The sequence below is a fragment of the Lemur catta genome, chromosome 13, assembly GCF_020740605.2.
Source record: "Lemur catta isolate mLemCat1 chromosome 13, mLemCat1.pri, whole genome shotgun sequence".
Classification (NCBI taxonomy): domain Eukaryota; kingdom Metazoa; phylum Chordata; class Mammalia; order Primates; family Lemuridae; genus Lemur; species Lemur catta.
The window spans coordinates 21931537-21951922 of record NC_059140.1 but is presented as its reverse complement, the minus strand read 5'-3'; the positions used below and the strand labels follow the sequence as shown (position 1 = coordinate 21951922).

Sequence of the window (20386 nt, the reverse complement as noted above, 5' to 3'; positions counted from 1 at the left end):
TTCAGCAGATACGGTTGAGTAAACATATAATAAGTAATTCCCATAGAGCAAATAATATTTTAATAGTTTTAGGTTTTTGATTACTGTTTGTTGCTCTGGAATAATTTATCAGTTGAATTACCATATTCTATTATTAAAGGAGATTTTAAAGAGTGATTTGGCCTTTAACTATATGTAGCTGTTTTGTAAGATGAAATCACTGGCTAATTAAAAGAAGGAATTGTCTTAAGAATGCTTAAGATTGGGTGTAATGCAAATTTATATGTATGTAGTTGAATGTGGTTTGTTAAAGTTAAGGATATATGTCATTAAAATGAAGATATCATATTTGAATGGTTCTACCTTTTCCTAAGGTAACTTAGGAAACTTAGGATCAACTTAATAATCTTGCTAGGCAGGAAAAAGAAAATAGAACATGGGAAATTAGAACTGACTATTCTATATTAGCGTAAAAGGTAAACTGAAGGACATTTTAATGACTGTTTTAGCTATAAATGTGTTGGGGCAGTGCCTCCCAGTTTTTTAATTTTAAAAATATTCCTGGTGCTCATGAGAGCTATTGTATTTTTGGCATGTAGTAATTGAGAAAATGTGTAAGGGCATGCTATTTTCATGGTTAGCAATGTTGTTAAATAACTTTAAAATTTTATTAATCAAATCAGCAGTTGTATACGTTTGAGAGAAATTTGTAGATAGGTGAAAGAAATTAGGCAATGCTTGATAGTCAGGGATTCCTAGCATTTTCTTAGTACTCATATATTCCTCCATCCAAGCTTTTCAGCACCTTACACTAACATTTCTACAGTCCTGTGTTCTCATTAAGATTGAATATTTAGAGTTGTTTTCTACATTTGGAGAGCATTTGATTTGGCAAAGTTTAGTTTGTAGTTGTGGTATGTAGAAATATCTTATTAGTCTGAAAGTGATCATTTATTTGTATTAAGTATATTCATTACAAATGGGATAGGCTAGCTTAGCAGTTCTTTAGTGATCTGAAAAGTGGTTTGGCTTGTAATAAATCCCTGTTTCTAGTTGGGTCTGACTAAATTATTTGGGTCTTACTCGTTATTAAATACATTTTATTTGTTTTGTAGAAGTCTCTCGTATTGATTATAGGTCCTGGGTTCAAAATCGGGCCATAGAAAATCTTATTTTATCTGATTATGACATCTCTTCATTAATTATTTCTTCAGAATTGTCAACATTATTTCAAAGAGCATTTTAGTACTGCACAGGAAGATTTGCTAGATTGCTAAATACATTGGCCCACATGGAACTGATTCTGTGGTTTTTTTATTGAGAAAAATCAAAAGTTTCTATCTGTGCTTTGAAACCACTGGCATTCCTCATTGCTTAAGAGGGACGTAACATATCTACTGGTTTTTGAGAAGACTTTTCTAAAACAGTTTAGATTTATTCTCCCGTATACTTTTAAAAAGTACTCTTTCTAGTTTAGATATTATTATCATCTATCTCCTCGGACATAATAGTACTATTATAATAGTATCTACATAAAAAGGACACTATTTGGAGAAATTTAGGGAAATAAAAATGGATTAGAAGAAAATCTACAATTACACTGCTCTGCCACAGTTTGAATTGTGAATCTTCAACTCGTGAGCATTTCCTTTGTATAAGCGGCAGCCTGCAGAATGCTTTGGTAGGTTTCTTCCACCTTTGTTATAACCTATGACCTTTACGGTAACCAGTTTATTGTGATGGGCTCTCTCTGACAAGTTCTCATCCCTTTGCTTTCCTGCCTCAATAGTTCAGTGCTGTGCTTTATCACCTTTTCAGGTTTTTTCTACCAAGGTTACTTAATTCAGTCTAAGTCTCTTTTCTTTATACTTGGGCACATCCTTTATGATTTCTTCCTCTTTCCTATATTTCTTCCAATTCTTCCCCAATTACTCTCTCGCATTTGTGAAATAAATGATAGCAATCATGGCTATTAATTATAAGAGTGCTAGTGTTTTGCTTATACTCAAAGAAAGGGAAGCCATAAAATTTGTGGTAAAATAAAACATAATAAAGAACCAGGGTCATCAGCTTTTATAAAGCGTTTAGAATTTCTCCGAAAACCCCTTCTGAAACACCACAGAAACCTCCCAAAAACCCTTTTGCTACAAGTGCTAGCTTCTAAAATAAGTTACATATTATTAAAGCCTCTTGGTTTTCTGTCTTGTTTGGTAATTCGGCATTTTTTTCCTACTAATTTTATTGAGATATACCACAATTTAATGTGATTAAATGATTTCGATGGGCCTTTGTGAGTTTATCTAAGAGGCGAACTGAATATTAATTTCATGGGAAAATATGTTCCTACTTCTAAACAACTGAATTATAATCAAACCTTTGAACTTATCCATTTGTAAGTTGCTGATTACACGTGTCATACTGATTCATAGAGTTTTCTCTTTTCCTTCTTTCTGTGTTACATGGTGAAAATGAAATTGATCCTGTTTTATATGATTCCCATCTGATGTCTTTTCTTCTGGAAACAGGAATCTATACTATGCTGAAGTAGGACACTAACTGTATTGAACATTGATGAATTATGTGCCTTTTACATAATAGTAGCTCCTGCTTTATGGAACATTTTTTCCATGTCCCAGGTACTTTCAAAATGCTATTTCTAATGCTAATTATTGGGTTTAATTATTTTCATTTACATTTAAGGAAACTAAGGATTAGAAATAGTAATTTGCTCAAGTTCACTGAGCTACTGAGTGGTGGGCCCTGGTTTAAATCTAGGTTTACTTGGCTCCAAAGACCATGGATTTTTCATTATACTTTGGCTAAACTAATGGGATTAGAGGATAAGGGCTAAAATTTGAGCCACTACTTTGTGTAAAATACTGTAGGGTACTTTAGCATGTTATACATGGAATTAAAGAAGCAGACATCTCTTATCATTGATGAGATGAGAGACAGTTAAGACTTAATATGTTACTTCTATGTATTTGTTTTTTGGACTACTTTGTCTCCCTCATTCTTGCTCCTGATGTTTTCCTTTTGTCTATCTAAGTTTAGAGGTGCAGGGCTATTGATCCTCAGTGTATCTTTAACCTTGATGGTAGACAACAGTAATCAGTGAGCCTGATTTCCTTTAAGTTTGGTCTTTTTTAATACAATCAAGTGAAAATTGATTCTTGAAAAGAAATTGTAAATCTAAAACCTGTTCTTTAACAACTTCCTGATTCTTTTCCTTTGCTTTGTCTTTCTCACAGTCACAAATCATGCCCAATTTAAATAAGAACATTTTTTTAAATTCTCAAGTCCACCATACTACAAACCTGCTTCTCCCACAATTTCTACATCTCAGTAAATGTTGCCCGGTTCAGTCAGGCCAAAGCCCAGAATCTATCCTGGATGTCTCCTTTCCTCCTCATCCTATTGAAATTTATCAGTAGGCACTGTCAGTTTTCATTCAAAATGTATTACATATTCACTACTTACTATCTACTAGCACTCTCCTGCTGCAAACTACCATTGGCTTTTGCAGGGACTATGACAATAGTGTCTTTACTTCTGTTCTTAAACACTTCAAAGCTATTCTTCATGTTAGCCGACAGTGCTTTATTTTAAAACTTTAAAGAACAAGGACACACATCATCCCACCCCATCCCTGCTTTAAACCCTCTAATGACTTTCCATTGTGCTTAGATAAAATCGCAATTTTTTTTTTTTTTTTTTTTGAGACAGAGTCTCGCCCAGTTGCCCAGGCTAGAGTGCCATGGCGTCAAGCTCACAGCAACCTCAAACTCCTGGGCTCAAGCGATCCTCCTGCCTCAGCCTCTCGAGTAGCTGGGACTACAGGCATGTGCCACCATGCCTGGCTAATTTTTTCTATATATATTTTTAGCCGTCCATATAATTTCTTTCTATTTTTAGTAGAGACGGGGTCTCGCTCTTGCTCAGGCTGGTCTCGAACTCCTGAGCTCAAACAATCCGCCCGCCTCGGCCTCCCAGAGTGCTAGGATTACAGGCGTGAGCCACCTCGGCCGGCAAATCGCAATTCTTTACCCAACTACCAACTCCATGTGAAGGCACCTGCCTTTCTCTCCAATCTCATTTTACACTACTCCCTTCCTTGCCTACTATTCTGCAGTCACATTGGTGTACATGAACACACTAAATTTCTGGGCCTTAGGATTAGATTATTGGGGGGTGCCGGGGGAACAGGGGTGACCTGGGAGACCCTTAATGATATCTTCACATAGATGACGCCTTGTGGTCTTTCATAGCTTAGCTTAAATATCATGTCTTCAGGAGAAGATGCTCTAATATTGCCACCCAGTCATTTTGTCTTGTAACCATATTCTAAATTTCTGTGTTGTAGTCATGACTTGCAGATATTTTTCTTTATCATTAACTTTTCCCTCAGTATTTTAGTTTGAAAAATTTTAATCATACAGCATTTTGAAAGAATTTTACAGTGTATACCTGTATACCTAACACCAGGATTCCACCACTAATCTTTTGCTGGATTTGCTTTATCACTTACCTATCCATATGTTAATCCATCTTATTTTTGTTGCATTCCAAAGTAAAATGCACATACCAGTACATGTCCCAGTAAATACTGCAATACAGAGGTTGTTAACTGAATTCAGTATGTGTATACAGTTTGTTATTTTGTTACAAAATTTGCATACAATGTGAGCAACTCTTAAGTCTGTATTTGTTGATTTTGACATATGTATACATCTGTGTAACTCCAAATCTCACCAAGATGTTGAATATACTATCACCCCAGAGAGTTCCCGCATGCTTCTTCCAAGTCAATTCTCATGAACACCCAGCCCTGGAAGTAGCCTGTTCTAAATTTTTGTACTAAAGATTAGATTTTTAAAAATTGAGATAAAATTTAAATACTATAAAATTCAGCTTTTTAAAGTATACAATTCAGTGATTTTTGATGTATTCATAAGGTTGTTTAACCATAATCACTGTCTAATTCTAGAACATCTTTATTACTCCCAAAGGAAATCTGTACCCAGTAGTATTTACTTCTTATTCTCCCTCCACCTAGCCCCTGACAACAATTAATATACTTTCTTTCTCTATAGATTTACCTATTCTGGTGATATTTCATATAAATGAAATCATACAATATATTAACTTTTATGTCTGATTTTCTTTCACTTAGGCTAACATTTTTAAGGTTCATAAATGTTCTATCATGTACCAGTATTTTATTCCTTTTTATGGTTGAATAGTATTCCATTGTATATATATATACCACATTTTGTTCATTCACCTGTTGGACATTTGAGTTGTTTCCATTTCTTGGCTATTGTAAATAATGCTGCTTCGAACATGTGTCCATGTATTTGGGTACCCATTTTCAATTTTGGGGATATATACCTAGGAGTGGAATTGCTGAGTTATATAGTAATTCTATGTTTAACTTTTTGAGGAATTGCCAAATTGGTTCATCACTGCTATCCCATTTTACATTTCTAGTTAGGAATGTATGAGGGTTTTTATTTCTTCACGTCCTTGACAACACTTGTTATTTTCTTTCTTTGAAAAAAAAATTTTTTTTGCTTTCCTAGTGTGTGTGAAGTGATATCTTATTGTGGCAGAGGGCAGAATGGATCAAAAGAATATGACCCAATTATGTGCTGTCTATAAAAAAGTCACTTTAGATTCAGAGACAAATGGGTTGAAAGTGAAAAGATGGAAAGAGGTATCCCATGAAAATATTAACCAAAAGAGAGCTGGGGTGACAATACTAATATCAGTTCTTGTAGACTGTCCTTGTGTTCACCAGGCTGGACTAAGGGAAGTTTTTGGGAATCTAAAATTCAAATGTATGAGAATCTTTTACTGTACCTTATTATTACCTTTACACTAACCTATGACCATGGCATGCATGTTCTTTGAAATGAGGCTCTCTCATTTCTTCTTTTTATTAGTCTTCTGATTATCTCTTTCTCTGTCTTTGATTAGTGTATAGGATCTGTGGTGGTTCGTTCTTCTCCGCCTGGCTATTTTCCTTTGCCTATTCTTCCTATCTTGGTTTTGGCATAGTATCACATAAAAAAAGTTGATTGTGTTGTTTATATAGAAAAACAAATTGTTCATACTTAAGAGGGATAAAAATGCTTGGGTAGGCCTGACATCTTTTATTTCCTCTCTTTATTTCATGTTGCTTAGAAAAATTTTCCCATGTCACATATGACTCTGTGGTTAAGGTTATATTGAAGAAACCTTTGAAACCGTCTTATATCCTGTTAATTTATTTGCCAATTTGGTTTTCAGTAGGAAATATGTTTAATATTTAAGGAGATTTAATAAAAAAGTCCTAAGGAAAAGTTATGTTGAGGAAAGTGGTGTTAAAATATCCTTTGTGAAATCCATTAAAGACTGAGATGTTTATTTTGCTGTTTTCCTATTATTGAAGTAATGTGGTCACTGGGGGTTAGAATGATATTCCTTGGGAGATGGGAATGTGTGTTCTGTGGCCTTTTCTTTTTTTCTTTTCCACCATCAGTTGGGTGCCTGTATTTTCTTTTATTATTCCAACATACACATTTGGGTTTTTTTTTTTTTTTTTGAGACAGAGTCTCACTCTGTTGCCCGGGCTAGAGTGCCGTGGCGTCAGCCTAGCTCACAGCAACCTCAAACTCCTGGGCTCAGGCGATCCCTCTGCCTCAGCCCCCCTAGTAGCCGGGACTACAGGCATGCACCACCATGCCTGGCTAATTTTTTTCTATATATATTTTTAGCTGTCCATATAATTTCTTTCTATTTTTAGTAGAGATGGGGTCTCGCTCTTGCTCAGGCTGGTCTCGAACTCCTGAGCTCAAGTGATCACCCGCCTCGGCCTCCCAGAGTGCTAGGATTACAGGCCACATTTGGGTTTAAGCATAATTTCACAAGTTCTCTTTCCATATTCTCTCAGTCATTCATCTTTTGTTTTATTGTTATTCATTCTTATGTATCTTTTCTTTTTCCTTTTTCTGTTAGTTGCAAAAGACTGTGCACAACCTTCAAGCAATAAGGTGGAAACACATTGTAATGTGAAAAAACACTGGTTTTTGTTTGGAAGCTTCCCGTCTGTGAAGCCTTCTGCTCTAATCTATACACTGATTCCTGGAGCAGTGTTAGGGATCTAGTATTTTTTATTTGCCTAAGTAGAAGGAAATAGGCAGATAAGATCCGTTTTGCCTTTCTCTGCCAAATACTGTTATTTTATTTTATTTTTTTAGCTTATAACACATCATGATTATATCTTTATGTGTACAATATTGGCTCATTCTTATTTAAACTAAATATATTTATATTGTTATTTATGTATTTATATATGGGTATGACCAACTGAGGAAAGGCCATATATATATCTGTATATCTATATATGTCTGCAGTAGTAGTAGAAATGTAGATCATTCATAGTTGGACTGTAACACGTGTGTTTACTAGTTATTGGATGATTATAGATGCCAAATAGTATTGATGCCAGTGTGTTTCACCTCAGTCTGAAGTGTGCTAACCCAAATGGCACACCAAAAATAAATTGGTAATGATAAAACTAAGCTAAATATAACTATTTTGTAATTTAAAGATAGCAATAAAATCAGTAGAAAATTCTGGTTAGATAAAGACAGAATGAGTAATACATTGATAATACAATTTATTTCCCTAATTTGCTTAAATTTAAACCATCTCCTTGTTTGTATCTACAGTCAGAATTTTTCAAAGTAGCCATGTGGTGCATGGCAGCCAAACTTCCCAGCAAATTCTGAGTTAGGTTCCTTGAAGGACTCTAGTAATGTGCTGATTTTATTTGTGTCTGTGCAGTTGTCATTAGTTCATCAGAGCTCAAGTATATCACAGTTTTATTCTCCCCTAACCCCCACTATGACTTTAGAAAACAAAGATTTACTTTTTCTTCATTTAGCATGTTTGCTTCGTATTGGTCGGGTTGTTGGTTGGGAAGGAATTTTGTTCTATGCTATCCTTATTCAGTGACCTAGGCTGATGGAGCTTCCACCATCTATAATATCACAGAGGCAGGACATAAAGAAATCTTAATTTTGATAATCAGCAATGAGAATTTCTTCATCATGAAGTTATCATTTATTGTGTGGTTTTGCAATTTGTAGATCCTTAACATCTCTTAAATATTTCTTGAATTTATCCACTTCTCTCCGTTTCTACTACTACTCTCTATGTTGAAGTTAGTGTCATCTCTTGGCTGTATCACTGCAGTAGCCTTCCAAATGTACTCCTCTTATCACAGCTTGGAATTCCCTGGAGGAATTGGAAGGTCATTGGGGGAAATACTCTTGGGACCAGCACTTGTGGAGGGATGAAGGATTCTGGAAGAGGGAGAAGTTGAACTGAGATTCTGTCTCAACAAAGGCCTTCACTAATAATTCAGAGAGCTCTGAATATTGGTTTTTCATAGTTGTCCTTGAGCCTCTTTATACCTGTATCAACTAAACACTGGGTATGGGCTGCTCGTAGGAAGGGGCAAGACCTTCAGCAGAAAGCTGAGGACAAGTCAGCTATTGGTTGCGAATGTTTTCAGAAATTAAGGGAATGTCCTGAACTCTGGGGATCTGGGCAGAGAACTGCATATTATAATTTTGATATATATTTTTTATGATTATTCATTTCTAAATATTTTCAGATTTCCATTATGATTTTTGACTTATATTTTTTTAGTGATGTATTTTAAAATAACTTAGAAAAACCAGCTTTTTGTTTTATTATTGATTTCTAACTTAATTGCTTTGTGGTCAGTGAATATTGTCTTTTTCATTTAGAATCTTTCAGATTTGATGAAAATTGCTTTATGGCTAAGGAATAAGTCATTCTAAATATATATTCCATGTATGCCTGAAAAGAATATATATTCTCAAATTATTGTATGCTATGTTTTATAAATGACTCAAGAGGTCAAGCCTACCTATTAGGATATTCAACTCTCCCAGTGACATTTTTGGATATTTGGTGGGTACATTTTTGAAAAAGTAGATTTCCCAATTTTTTCTTGCTTGCCAGGTTTTGCCTCTGTTAAGATAAGTTAATAGGTGTATTATAGTGTAACATGTGTCTCCTTGGCTAATTTTCCTTTTACCAAAAGGTTGTGAATAATTTTTTATTTTGCTTTCAAGTTTGATTTTATATGATATTAATATGCCCAAACAAACTCATTTTGGTCTTATCCTTGTATCCTTGTCCATCTTTTCCATCTGCCAGTGAACTGTTGTTTTAAGTGTATCTCTTGTAAGTCCATGGACTGGACTTTATTTTTTTTCTGTTCAGGTTGGTGATACCTGACTTTTAACTGGAGAGTTTAGTCCATTTACATTTATTGTATTTACTACTATATTTTGTTTGTTCTATCATTTGGATTCTGTGTTCTTTCATTTCTGGGCTTCTTTTTGATGATGATGATGATTTTTAAAAATGTCTCTTGTTCTTATTCCATTTTCCCCCCATCCCCGTGTACTGTGATGGAAATTTTATACTCTATTTCTGTGTTTTTTTTGGTGTTTGCTGTAGAAATTTCAACTTGGAGATAGTCCTTCATCCTCACCAAGATTTAATGTTGTCAGTATTTTGGATTTTAGAGATATGTAGCAGTATCTTGTTTTAATTTACAATTCCCTGATGACATATGATATTGAGCATCTTTTCATACTCTTACTTGCTATTTGTGTATCTTTATTGAGGTGTCTGTTCAAATCTTTTGCCCATTTTTTAGTTGGCTTATTTTCTTATTGTTGAGTTTTAAGAGCTTTGTATATTTTAGATATAAGTGTTTTTTTATCAGGTATGTGTTTCGTCAATATTTTCTCCCGGTCTATGATTTGTATCTTCATTCTCTTAAGAGTGTCTTTTGTAGAGCAGAAATTTTTAATTTTAATAAAGTTAAATTTATCACATATTTTTAATGAATTGTGCTTTTGGTATTACATTTAAAAACTTATCATTAAACCAAGGTCCCCTAGGTTTTCTCCTATTTTTCTTCTAGAAATTTTATGTAGTTTTGCATTGTGTATTTAGGTCTAAGATCCATTTTGAGTTAATTTTTGTGAAAAGTATAAGGACTGTGTCTAGGTTCTTCTTCTTTTTTTTTTTTTGCACATGAATATCCAATTGTTCCAGTACCATTTGTTGGTAAGACTGTCTTCACTGAATTGCATTTACTTCTTTGTCAAAGTTCAGTTGACTGTATTTGTGTAGGTCTATTTCTGGGCTCTCTATTCTTTTGTATCGATTAATTTGTCTTTTTTATACAATACTATGTTGTATTGATTACTGTAGCTTTATAGTAAGTTTAGAAGTTGGCTAATGTCAGTGTTTTGAATTTATTCTTTTCCTTTAATACTGTGTTGGCTATTCTGGGTCTTTTGTATTTCCATATAAACGTTTGAATTTGTTTGTTGATAGCCACAAAAATAATTTGCTGGGATTTTGATTTAGATTGTGTTGAATCTATAGATGAAGTTGGGGAGAATTTATATCTTAACAATACTGAATCTTCCTGTCTATGAACATGCATTATGTCTCCATTTAGATTTTTATTGATTTCTTTCATCAGAGTTTTATAGTTTTCCTGATAGAGATACTGTACATATTTTTTTAGATTTATGACTACTTCATTTTTTGGGTACTAATGTAAATGGTATTATGTTTTAATTTCAAATTGCGATTGTTCATTGCTGGCATATAGGAATGAAACCAATGTTTACATATTAACTTGTATCCTGAAACCTTGCTACAATTGCTAATTAGTTCTAGGAGTTTTGTTGTTGCCGATTCTTTTGAATTTTTTTCATATACAATCATGTTACCTGCTAATGAAGATAGTTTTATTCTTCTTTCCCAGTCTGTTTACTCTCTGTTTCTTTTTCTTGACGTACTGCAAAAGTGAGGACCTATAATAGGATGTTTACTAGTGGTAAGAGGGGACATCCTTGCCTCATTCCTCATCTTAGGGGAAAACATCCAGTTTTTCACCGTTAAGTATGATGTTAGCTGTAGGTTTTTAATAGATATTTTTAATCAAGTGCAGGAAGTTTCCCTTTATTACTAGTCTGCTGAACTCAATGAGTACTGATTTTTGTCAAATGCTTTTTCTGCATCTATCCATCTAGAGGACTGAGCTACTCCTTGAAATATCTTTTGTTTTCTTTTTATTTTGAACCTTTCTTTTAGGAATAAAGGCTTTTGCAATTAATTATAGGTGTTTCCTAACTGTTTTTAAAAGAAGATCCCTCTCCCGCAAATCATACCTTCTCTTTGATCCATGAGAGATTTCTGACTAGTACCACTAAATTAGGAATAGGACATTTCCCAATAAATATTTACTTTTCTCTTCTTTGTACTTGTCCTTCTCCTTTAGTTATTCTATGAAATTTTCCCAGCCTGAGCAAGATTGAGACCCCGTCTCTACTAAAAAAAATTGAAAGAAATTAGCTGGACAACTAAAAACATATAGAAAAAAAATTAGCCGGGCGTGGTGGCGCATGCCTGTAGTCCAGGAGTTTGAGGTTGCTGTGAGCTAGGCTGACGCCACGGCACTCCAGCCTGGGCAACAGAGTGAGACTCTGTCTCAAAAAAAAAAAAAGGAAAGAAAAGAAAAAAAAAAAAAGAAATTTTAATTCAAGAAGCTGTAAGTGAAAAAAAATGACATGAAATTCTTTATTATACAATTTATGACTGTTGCATTGTGATGTCATTTTTATCAGTTTTTGTGTTACCAGGATATGCTGCCATGTGTGGAGAGATTTTGCTTGAAGAGTGAGGTTATTTATTGTGTCTTGAGTAGTAGATAAACATGGCATTATCAGTTGGTCAAAAAAGATAGTTCTTTTTGACTTGGAATCCATAACTAAATGGAAAATTTCCTAAGCTAGAGTCTTCCTTTATTCCCCTATCTTGCACATCCAAACCACCGCTGACTCTAGTCTTTTTCTCTCTGTCTCTATTGCTAGCAACCAATTCCAAGTCACAGCCTGTCACCTGAACCACTGCAAAGGTTTCCTAGTCAGTCTGTTTCTACCTTTGCCCTTTGACAAGTCATTCATTGTGGAGCAGCCAAAGTGATCTTAAAAATACATTATTAGGTCATGTCCCTCTCCTATATAACACTTTCCAGCTTGTTCCTTCCATGAGGAATCATCTTCCATCATTGATTTCCAGAGGGCTAGCTCTATCTTGTCACTCAGATCTCAGTTTAAATATCAGTTTTCTCGGAGAAGTCTTTTCAAGGAACAGCATCCTTAATCACTCTCAGTCACATCTCTCTGTGTTTTGTTATAGCACTTATAACTATCTCACATTGTACATGTAAAACATGTACACATATATTTAGGTGCATATGTACTTAAATATTGTTTTCTACTAGACAGCAGACTTCACGAGAGCAGGGAATTTTCCGAACTGTTGGTCTTTGTATGCCCCAGAGTCAGATGAGACTTTGGGACATAGTATATATTCAGTAAACATTTTTGAGCTTATGAATGAAAATTTGGTGGTAGAGTTAGAAAGAAGACTGCTTGTTTTGTGGTGGAAAGTTAAGACGTGCTGATTGCTGGGAGGCAAGGAAACCAGAGAGGATGTCTTGTCCTGCAGTTAAACCTGCCCTTGAAAGTTAAGTCCAGAAAAGGAGGAATAGAAACCTTTTAGTACTTTGGTAACTTAAGTTTCTGTGTTAATATTTTTTCTCACATAGTATTTAGTAGATTTCTTTCTGGAAATATTCGTTTCTGTTCTATTGTGCAGAAGGGAAATAAGGATTGGAGACTTTCTCCATGTTGGAGTTGGTGTGTAGGTGAGTCACCTATATGTCTGAGTAAGGGAGTAGCAGCAGGCATCCAATGAGAGGACCAGAAAGGTGAGGAAAAACTTGGGAAGAGCATTAGGACCTGCTTTTTTTTTTTTTTTAAAGCAATCTCTTCAGACCAGGAAATTTGCCTCCTTTTGTAGCCTTGTGGAATTTATGTTTTAAGGAAGGTTGTTCTGTTTCAAACATATATCAACGGAAGATTATAAAATTAAGTAAATGCATTATAGACAAAAGCTAAAAGGAGTAAGTGCTCCAGTAGATAAGAAAATATAAGGGAACAGTAATGGAAATTCTATGTCCACAGCTAGGTAAGTGAGGGGTAGCAACAACCATCAACTTGTTGACCATTTCTGATTTTTCCAGGAATGCCAACTTTTGACTGAGTTTTTTTTTCTTCCTTCCGGTTCCTGGCACCCCATGACTTACCTTTAGCTAGTGTGGCAGAGACACAGCAAGAAAGTAGGATGAAGGACTGGACTGTTTAATATTATTTAACATCATCTGTATGGGATATTCTTTTCCCTCCTCTTAAATGTCTAGGTCTTGTGCCTCTGTGGTACGGTGACAGTGTGAAAATATGTACTTCCCGAAATCTAATGACTTGTTTGACTTAAGAAGTTTAGTAGAAAATATTACTTTTTTATTATTTCAGAATATAGCTCAAAGATTAGATTAAGAGTTAGTGTTACTAACTTCTATCAGTTTCTTCCTCCCTTCCAACCTTTTTTTATTTGGCTTCTTAGATTTTTGTTGGGGAACCTTGCCTTCCTAGGTTACACGTATTCTCTAATGCTCTATTTTGGCAGATTGTATTGCCTTATTACGGATTGTCCTTTAATGACGTCTCACTTTTTTGAAAATATAATAATTTCTGGTTGACAAATTATTTTATGTGTTTTGTTTCCCCAGCTTGCTCCTTGTGAACAACAATTTCTCCATCTTATTTTGAAACTCAAAATCACTGTATAGTCCAGGATCCATAGTAAATGACTAAGATGAGATTAGTATTAGAATCAGAAAAACTTCAAGTTTTTTAATCTTCAGAGGAAACTGAATATCGTAGAGATGTGGACTGTGGGTATCACACCTCTTGTGGTTTCCTGTTGCATGGATAAATCATTTTTCATGGTGAATTGATAACATGTTTTTTGAGAGTGGCAGGTATGGATCCATTAAACTGTTGTAGACAGGATTTTGCAGGCATGCCAGTTTTTAATTTTTAGATTGTGTTTCTTCACTCTCCCCAAACAGGCTAATTCTCGTTTACTGATTTCATTCCAATTCCTTTATGCAACATTCATTGCAAGGCTGCAGCAATGAGACAAAATACCATTTTAGCTACTCTTATGCAGGATCAAAAATCATGCACGATCTCATGCAGGATGAAGAATCAAAGCATGTATCACCATCAAATTGGTATTAACTGATCAACACTTAAGTGCACATATAGTAATAACATTCACTGGGTGTCTGGCAGATGGGAGTGGGGAAGAGGGGATGGGTATATACACACCTAATGGGTATGGTGCTCACCGGCTGGGGGATGGACACACTTGAAGCTCTGACTCGGTGAGGCAAAGGCAATATATGTAACCTAAACATTTGTACCCCTGTGATATGCTGAAATAAAAAAAAATTAAAAAGTAATCAATGCATGTAAAACCTTCTATACTTTGCCCCCAATCTGTGTTTTCAGTTTTCTTATCCTTTGCTGTCTTACATATTAAAATACATTCTGTACTTCAACTGAATTGTTTTAGTCATTTCTTAAACTTGTCCCATGATTCCGCACTTCTGTTTTGTTTCCATTATTCTGCCTGCAGTGTTCAAATCCTGCTCATCCTTCATAGCCTCATTTAAATGACCATTTCTATAATACACTTTTCTTAATCCCTTTTCTTTCTACCTTCCTATGATTCTTTTCTCTTCTGAATCCCTAATGATAGGATTATTTGGGTCCTTTGCCTCTCTCTTCCTGGATTATAAGGCCCCCAATGTAAGAACAATATATTTATCTTTCTTCTTCTCTCTGTACTTAGCATTGTTTTAAAAAATGCTATCCCACATAAACATAATGAGCATAAAAATCTTTAGTTGAATTAATTATGAAACATTTAGGAAGCAAGTGCCATTTTAACTAAGATGAAGTTAAGGGTGATGTTTTGTGATTTGAGGGTCAAAAGGTCTTTGACATTGGTCCTCTCTTCCCTTTTCCTGTAAGGATCCTGTGACTTGAGTTTAGTGCTGTTAGAGCATCACAGACTGGGAAGGGTCCTTTAAGTGTTCACTGGCCTCTTCTTCCTTCAGAAAAGATTGTACACAAATGACCTCAGACGTATGAATATCTCCACCTTGTTTTCAGAAAACCTGTATAGGAGAATTATAACTTTTCTTGGTAAATGATTATAGATAACTCTTGTCAAATTTTACTGTACAATAACTAAATAATCATGTAACTAGCAACAATTTTATGATTTTATTTTCTCTGATAAAACGTTAGCTGTAAATGTCCTTTGTTTTGGATCTTACTTTTTATTTTTTGTAATACCCCATTGAGTGTATGGAACAGTGTAATATAATAGCTTCTCTCTCTATTGGTATCAGTGAGCACTGGATCTTCTGCTGCAGCCCATAATATTAAAGCCATGTTTGATTTTTCCCAATACTGTCATGTCAGTTCTTGCTGATAAAAGCTGTAGGGGTTTTCTGTGCCTTTTCAGATGAAAATACCTAAAGTACCTAAAAATCACTTTTGAAAAAGGAATTTAATTTCTGATGCATTTTTGGTGGATGTTTCTTGGTTCTATGTAGGTTGCTTCTTAGATCTTTGTTTAGTTAATACTATATCTATTTCTGTTTTTGGAATCCACTGTCAATTTATTTATATTTCCTTAGCTTTTATTACTGGGGAAAATATTATGTTTATTGCTACAAGTAGCCTTTTTTTTTCTTTTGGTCACACTCTCGTTTTTAAAATGTATGCAAGACCATTACACTGGTGTTATTTTCCTGACTCTAAGGAAAGGAACTTTTAAATAAATTAGTTATTGTCTTCTCTCTTATTGAACATGTGGTCAGTTGTCATGTTCATACATCCAAATGATCAAAGTCTGAACTTCTGTCTAATTCTTCCCTGCTGTTAGGCTACCCTGTCATGATCAAGGCCTCAGCAGGTGGTGGTGGGAAAGGCATGCGCATCGCTTGGGATGATGAAGAGACCAGGTGAGAGGCTGTCCAAAATATACTTTTGATGAAAATTGCAGTTACTGGAGTTTTATTAAACTGACAGGTAAACAGATAGCAAAAGCATAATGGAATAATTACAGTAACAATCTAATTTTTACTCTTTCCAATGGGAAAAAATACAAAATTATGCGTAAACCTTCCATATTTATATTTTGATAATGATTATCCTATTATAGAATGGTGTTTACTATTTTAAGTGTTAACAAAGGATTTTCTTTTTATAGTATTTTTAAAATTTACAGTCATGATTCTATTTTCTAGGCAGAAATTGCTAACATTTGGCTGTATAATTCTGAATGTGGTCTAAAGATTTGAACCAACTATATTTAAAAGTAGTCATAATTTCATTGAGAGTTTATGTATTACTTCATATGTACTTGCCTTCCTTTGCTAATCCATAAAAGTAGTGAATTACATTGATAATTTTATAGTGTGAAATATATTTTTTCTTCTGAGTTCAAAATTACTATGTCCTTTATATGCAATGCACTCTTCCTGTAAATATAGAATACTTTTCGTAACTCAATCTCAGAAGTCACACAGGTTCCCCTCCACTGTCTTCTGCTGATTATCAGTGAGTATAAGCTTCTGCTCAAATTCAGTGGGACGGGAATAGACTTCACTCCTTCATGAGGGAGTGACAGTATTCATAGGAGAGCACATGGAATGGGAGATATTGTGGCCATCTTTGGAAAAGACAATCTGCTAAAGCCTCTTTGTAGGACATAATGGTATAATAAAGATATTGAACATAACTTGGTTTTGTAAGAGACGTGTATTTTATGAACTTTAATTTTTGCCTCATTGTTTTTCCCTTTTGCACAGTACTTATATAGCAATTTCACTGAAGACCTACCATTTATTTTTTATTACTCTTCATGGGATCTCAGATTTCTTTCCCCTTTTCCCTTGTCCCTCTTCCCTCCTCCTCCCCCTGTCCCTTCCCCTCCCTCTCCCTCTCCCTCTTCTCTCTCTTCTTCTTTCTTCTCTTTCTATTTTTTAGAGACAGGGTATTGCTCTCTTGTCCAGGCTGGAGTGCAGTGGCATCATCATAGCTCACTGTATCCTCGGATTCCTGGGCTCAAGCACTCCTCCAGCCTCAGCCTCCCAAGTAGCTAGGATTACAGGCCTGGATATTTATTCTTTCTTTCTTTCTTTCTTTTTTTTTTTTGTAGAGACAGGGTCTTGCTATGTTGTCCAGGCTGGTCTCAAACTCCTGTCCTCAGGTGATCATCCCACCTTGGCCTTGCAAAGTGCTGAGATTATAGGCATGAGTTGTTGTACCTGGCCAGATCTCAGATTTCTTAGTCATTTGCCAGGGGTACTGTCAGTAACATTTTACGGTGCGGATTATTGTTTATAGTTTCTTGGAAGTGAGGTTTGCTATGCTGCTGTTGATCTATGAATTTTAATTTAGAGTTTAACATTTTCAGAAATCACTATATCTATTCATATATTAGGCATCCTTTTGTAAATTAACCCTTTTTGGCAAGTAAATAGTACATTGATTCAAAATATGTTCATATAATTAATAAAACTATATCAAGAATTTTCTACCTAAAATATTACTCTCACCTTGATAAATAAGCCCTCTCTGAAACCTTGTTGACATTAATAAAGGTGTGACACTGTTTGATTTAGTAATGCTCCTGACTTTAAAAAGTTGCTCTATATCCCCTGTTCATTTGGACAAATCAAAACTACAGAAAAATTGAAAGAGCAGTCCGGCAAGCACCTATGTATTTGTCTTCTAGAGCCACCAGCTGTTAGCATCATGCCACAATTCATCCATGCAGTTCTTTCTCTCCCTCCTTGAAGAAGTAATTTTGTTTTGTATAACCCACAAAAATTTTGGCATTTTTGGAATGCAAGGGAAAATTTAGTAGCCACTAATTGCCTTATTCTTTTATGCTAAGAAGTGTGTCCGTCTGGTAACATCTTTCCTAAGCTTTTTTAGGGAAGTAGGATCTATGACTTGTCTTAGAATCTGTAGAACATCTGAACGATTTTTAAAAAGAATAATGTTTGTAATTGTTATATAATAAATTATGGTGAGAGTTATGAAAGTTGTTAAAGGTAGACTTAGATAATCATCTTTGGCTTTTTTTTCACTATTCAAATTTAAGTGAAATGTGTAGCATGAATAGAAAATTGATCATTTCTACATTTTTTAATACCTCCACAGACTTTAGGCATTGTGAAGGCAGTTTCTGCTTTATTTTTGTATTTCCAGCACCTAAATTATGTACCAGACATAAAGTTTGGTGATCAGTAAATAGTTATTGAATGAATATATAATTGAATGTAACAAGTAATGTTCCTAATACAGTTTTCCATGAGTTCCAAAATATGCTGGTGATGCTTTCAAACTTAATACTTCTTTTATTTTGGTGACTTTGATTTTTTACTTTTGGTGTTCTTGGTTTAAATGCAAAATGAAAATTCTCCATCATTACAGCAGAGACAAACTATAAAGTGCTATGTGTTTTCTTTGTGATTTATTACATCCCATCCAATAAAAAGTTGGCTATATGGTATCAAAAACTGATTCATTGTGCTTCTAGTTTCTTTGAAGTTCGTGGTCTCCTGAGATCTAAACTCCGTTCCTCTAAATCAAAGTGGTAATGGAGGGCTAAGAAAATCTAATACCTTTCCTCTGAGACTTGTGAGAAATAGGAGGTTTTTGCAGTGTTTTGAAATTTGTCTTCTAGGTGGTGTTTACCTGAAATGTTGTATGTTTCAAGCACAAAAACAAACATATCAGATGGTTATTTCTAAAATTACCAAATAGACTTTGCAAGTTAAAGGATTGGAAGGATTTGGTTTTAATGTTGTACATTAAATACAGATATTTAATCTAAAGATTAAGAAACTGTTTACTAGATAATTAAATTTTATATTCTTAGTATATCAATGATTGGAAAATAATATACTCAGTTTTAGAATGCAAGTTTGAGTTTTTCATGGACTGGTCAAATAGGGCCATTTTATATGAGATTAATACGCATATTTTAATAATAATGATTTAAATTATTATAGTTTGGGAGTGAAATAAAGCAATAATTAGATCCATATTTTTAGTTTCACAAATTGTACTTTTCTCTCTTTTTTTTTTTTTTTTTTTGAGACAGAGTCTCACTTTGTTGCCCAGGCTAGAGTGAGTGCCGTGGCGTCAGCCTAGCTCACAGCAACCTCAAACTCCTGGGCTTAAGCTATCCTCCTGCCTCAGACTCCCGAGTAGCTGGGACTACAGGCATGCGCCACCATGCCCGGCTAATTTTTTTCTGTATATATTTTTACTTGGCCAGATAATTTCTTTCTATTTTTAGTAGAGACGGGGTCTCGCTCACGCTGGTCTCGAACTCCTGAGCTCGAGAGATCCACCTGCCTCGGCCTCCCAGAGGGCCAGGATTACAGGCGTGAGCCACCGCTCCTGGCCTCTCTTTTTAATTATGAATTTTAAACAATTTTAAAGAAGATAAAATTGTAATGGCCTGTGTGGGTGTGTGGGATGCGCTTACATTTCAAGGTGTGTATTTAAAATATTAGGAAATGTTCTTGAGAATTCTCCTATTGTATGTTCAGTCTCAATTAGTGTATTTGCCATTATTCTGCTCCAGTTACCCAGGTGGCCAGTTTACGTTTTTGTTTGCGTCTTCTGACTTCTGAGTCAGTGGATATGCATTTTTATATTTTCTATTAGTGGAATTAGGGTATATTATGGTTGAAGAAATGGAATTAATTTTATATGCTCTGGTTGATTGGAATTTTATATTTAACAGTTGGTGAGGTAAGATTGGTATTGCTATTTCAAAAGAAAATCTAGGATCAGGGAAGCTAAATAACTCACTTTATGTCACAGAGCTAGTGGGTGGAAGAGTTGCAGTTCAACCAAAATGAATTTAGTTATTTGTATATTGAGTGAATTTTTTTTCTGCTATGTTCAGAAGTAAGCCAAAATAAATATTTAATTGATTTTTGTATTCTTTTACAATGACAGCTGTTTTTGTTAGTCTGATTGTTCTTCCTTCTTTTTTCCTTTATAAGGGATGGTTTTAGATTTTCATCTCAAGAAGCTGCTTCTAGTTTTGGTGATGATAGACTACTAATAGAAAAATTTATTGATAACCCTCGTCATATAGAAATCCAGGTTAGTATGTTTAAGATGCTTTTTAATTATTATGACTTTAAAATGATATCATTTAATCCTATTGGAAATACATCCTTTCTTCTATTTAGAATGATAGTGAATTGTTTTGGTATGTTTGAATAAGATCAAAATAAATTGCTTACCTGCCTTTGGAATGTGGTATACTTTTTGTTAAA

The 20386-nt window shown here is 34.5% G+C and overlaps 1 protein-coding gene across 2 annotated transcripts in view; it reads left to right on the top strand.

Annotated features, from left to right (window-relative positions):
• The window catches only part of PCCA (propionyl-CoA carboxylase subunit alpha), a 364494-nt gene that overhangs the window by 114989 nt on the left and 229119 nt on the right, over positions 1–20386 (top strand). For both annotated transcript variants that reach the window (XM_045567353.1, XM_045567354.1), the window contains exons 9-10: positions 15958–16036; positions 20108–20210. In XM_045567353.1, the coding sequence (XP_045423309.1) occupies positions 15958–16036; positions 20108–20210 (182 nt within the window). The remainder of the gene's footprint in view (positions 1–15957; positions 16037–20107; positions 20211–20386) is intronic.